At 49.5% G+C, this 971-nt stretch overlaps 1 protein-coding gene across 1 annotated transcript; it reads right to left on the reverse strand.

Annotated features, from left to right (window-relative positions):
• On the reverse strand, positions 1 to 768 carry LOC111810505 (glycine-rich cell wall structural protein 1.8-like). The gene has a single exon (XM_023697213.1). It carries the CDS (start codon positions 766 to 768, stop codon positions 1 to 3), a length of 768 nt encoding a protein of 255 aa, XP_023552981.1.
• Between the last annotated feature and the right edge of the window lie 203 nt (positions 769 to 971).

Here is a 971-nt window from a genome sequence, read left to right on the forward strand (position 1 = left end):
TCAATTCTTGTTTGAGATGGAGTTTGTGAGTGCATATCCACCGTCATAACCTCCTTCTTCTCCGCTTCCTTTGCTATTATCATGTTCTCCTCCGTGAGCTCCTCCACTGCCGTAAGCTCCGCCGGCCCCAATTCCAGAACCACCAGCATGGCCTCCGTAACCACCGCCGGCGCCAATGCCAGAACCACCAGCATGGCCTCCTACTCCGTCTCCCCTTCCATACCCACCGTCGACTCCTCCACCATTTCCATATCCATGGGAATCTCCATACCCATTTCCATTTCCATTTCCATTTCCATTTCTACTTCCATAGCCGATATCATGATCTCTTCCTTGCCCATACCCACCATTGCCTCCATTTTCATAACCTCCACTTCGCCCACCACCGTAACCAACACCATGATCTTCTCCACCTCCATATCTACTCCCACTTCCATATCCTGCTCCTCCTACGCCGGAGCTAACCCCTCCTCCGTATGCATTTCCTCCACCGTTACCATATCCCGAACCCCTTACTCCACCACTTCCATAGCCTGAACCTCCAAGAGCCGACCCTCCGACTCCATATCCTCCACCCGATCTTCCTCCATATACATTATCATAGGATTCGTCACGATGCCCCGAATCGTACCCTTCTCTAGGGTTAGGGCGATCGTAACCATAGTGACGTGTTCGGGGATCATAATCAAGAAGGGTTCGGGCAGCCGAAGCTAAACCGAACCCTACAAGGAGAAGAAAGGTAAGGCACAAGACTCTAGTGATAGCCATGGAGAGAATTTGAGGATACCTAGAATGACACCATTGGTCTCCTTATATAGGAAATGGTGGAGGGTTCATCATCTTCTCTATGGTGTGCTTAATGGTAAAGAGGGCGCCACATGGGGAAATAAAAAACAATTTGGATATGTATCTCCACAAATGTCGATGAAGCAAGCACTATAGTGTGCCTTTTCTCCTATTTGGCTCACACA

This window comes from Cucurbita pepo, chromosome LG14 (genome assembly GCF_002806865.2).
Source record: "Cucurbita pepo subsp. pepo cultivar mu-cu-16 chromosome LG14, ASM280686v2, whole genome shotgun sequence".
Taxonomy (NCBI): domain Eukaryota; kingdom Viridiplantae; phylum Streptophyta; class Magnoliopsida; order Cucurbitales; family Cucurbitaceae; genus Cucurbita; species Cucurbita pepo.

Bases quoted from the DNA above. Each gene is read 5' to 3' on its own strand.
- LOC111810505 (XM_023697213.1), bottom strand. From the start codon at position 768: ATGGCTATCACTAGAGTCTTGTGCCTTACCTTTCTTCTCCTTGTAGGG.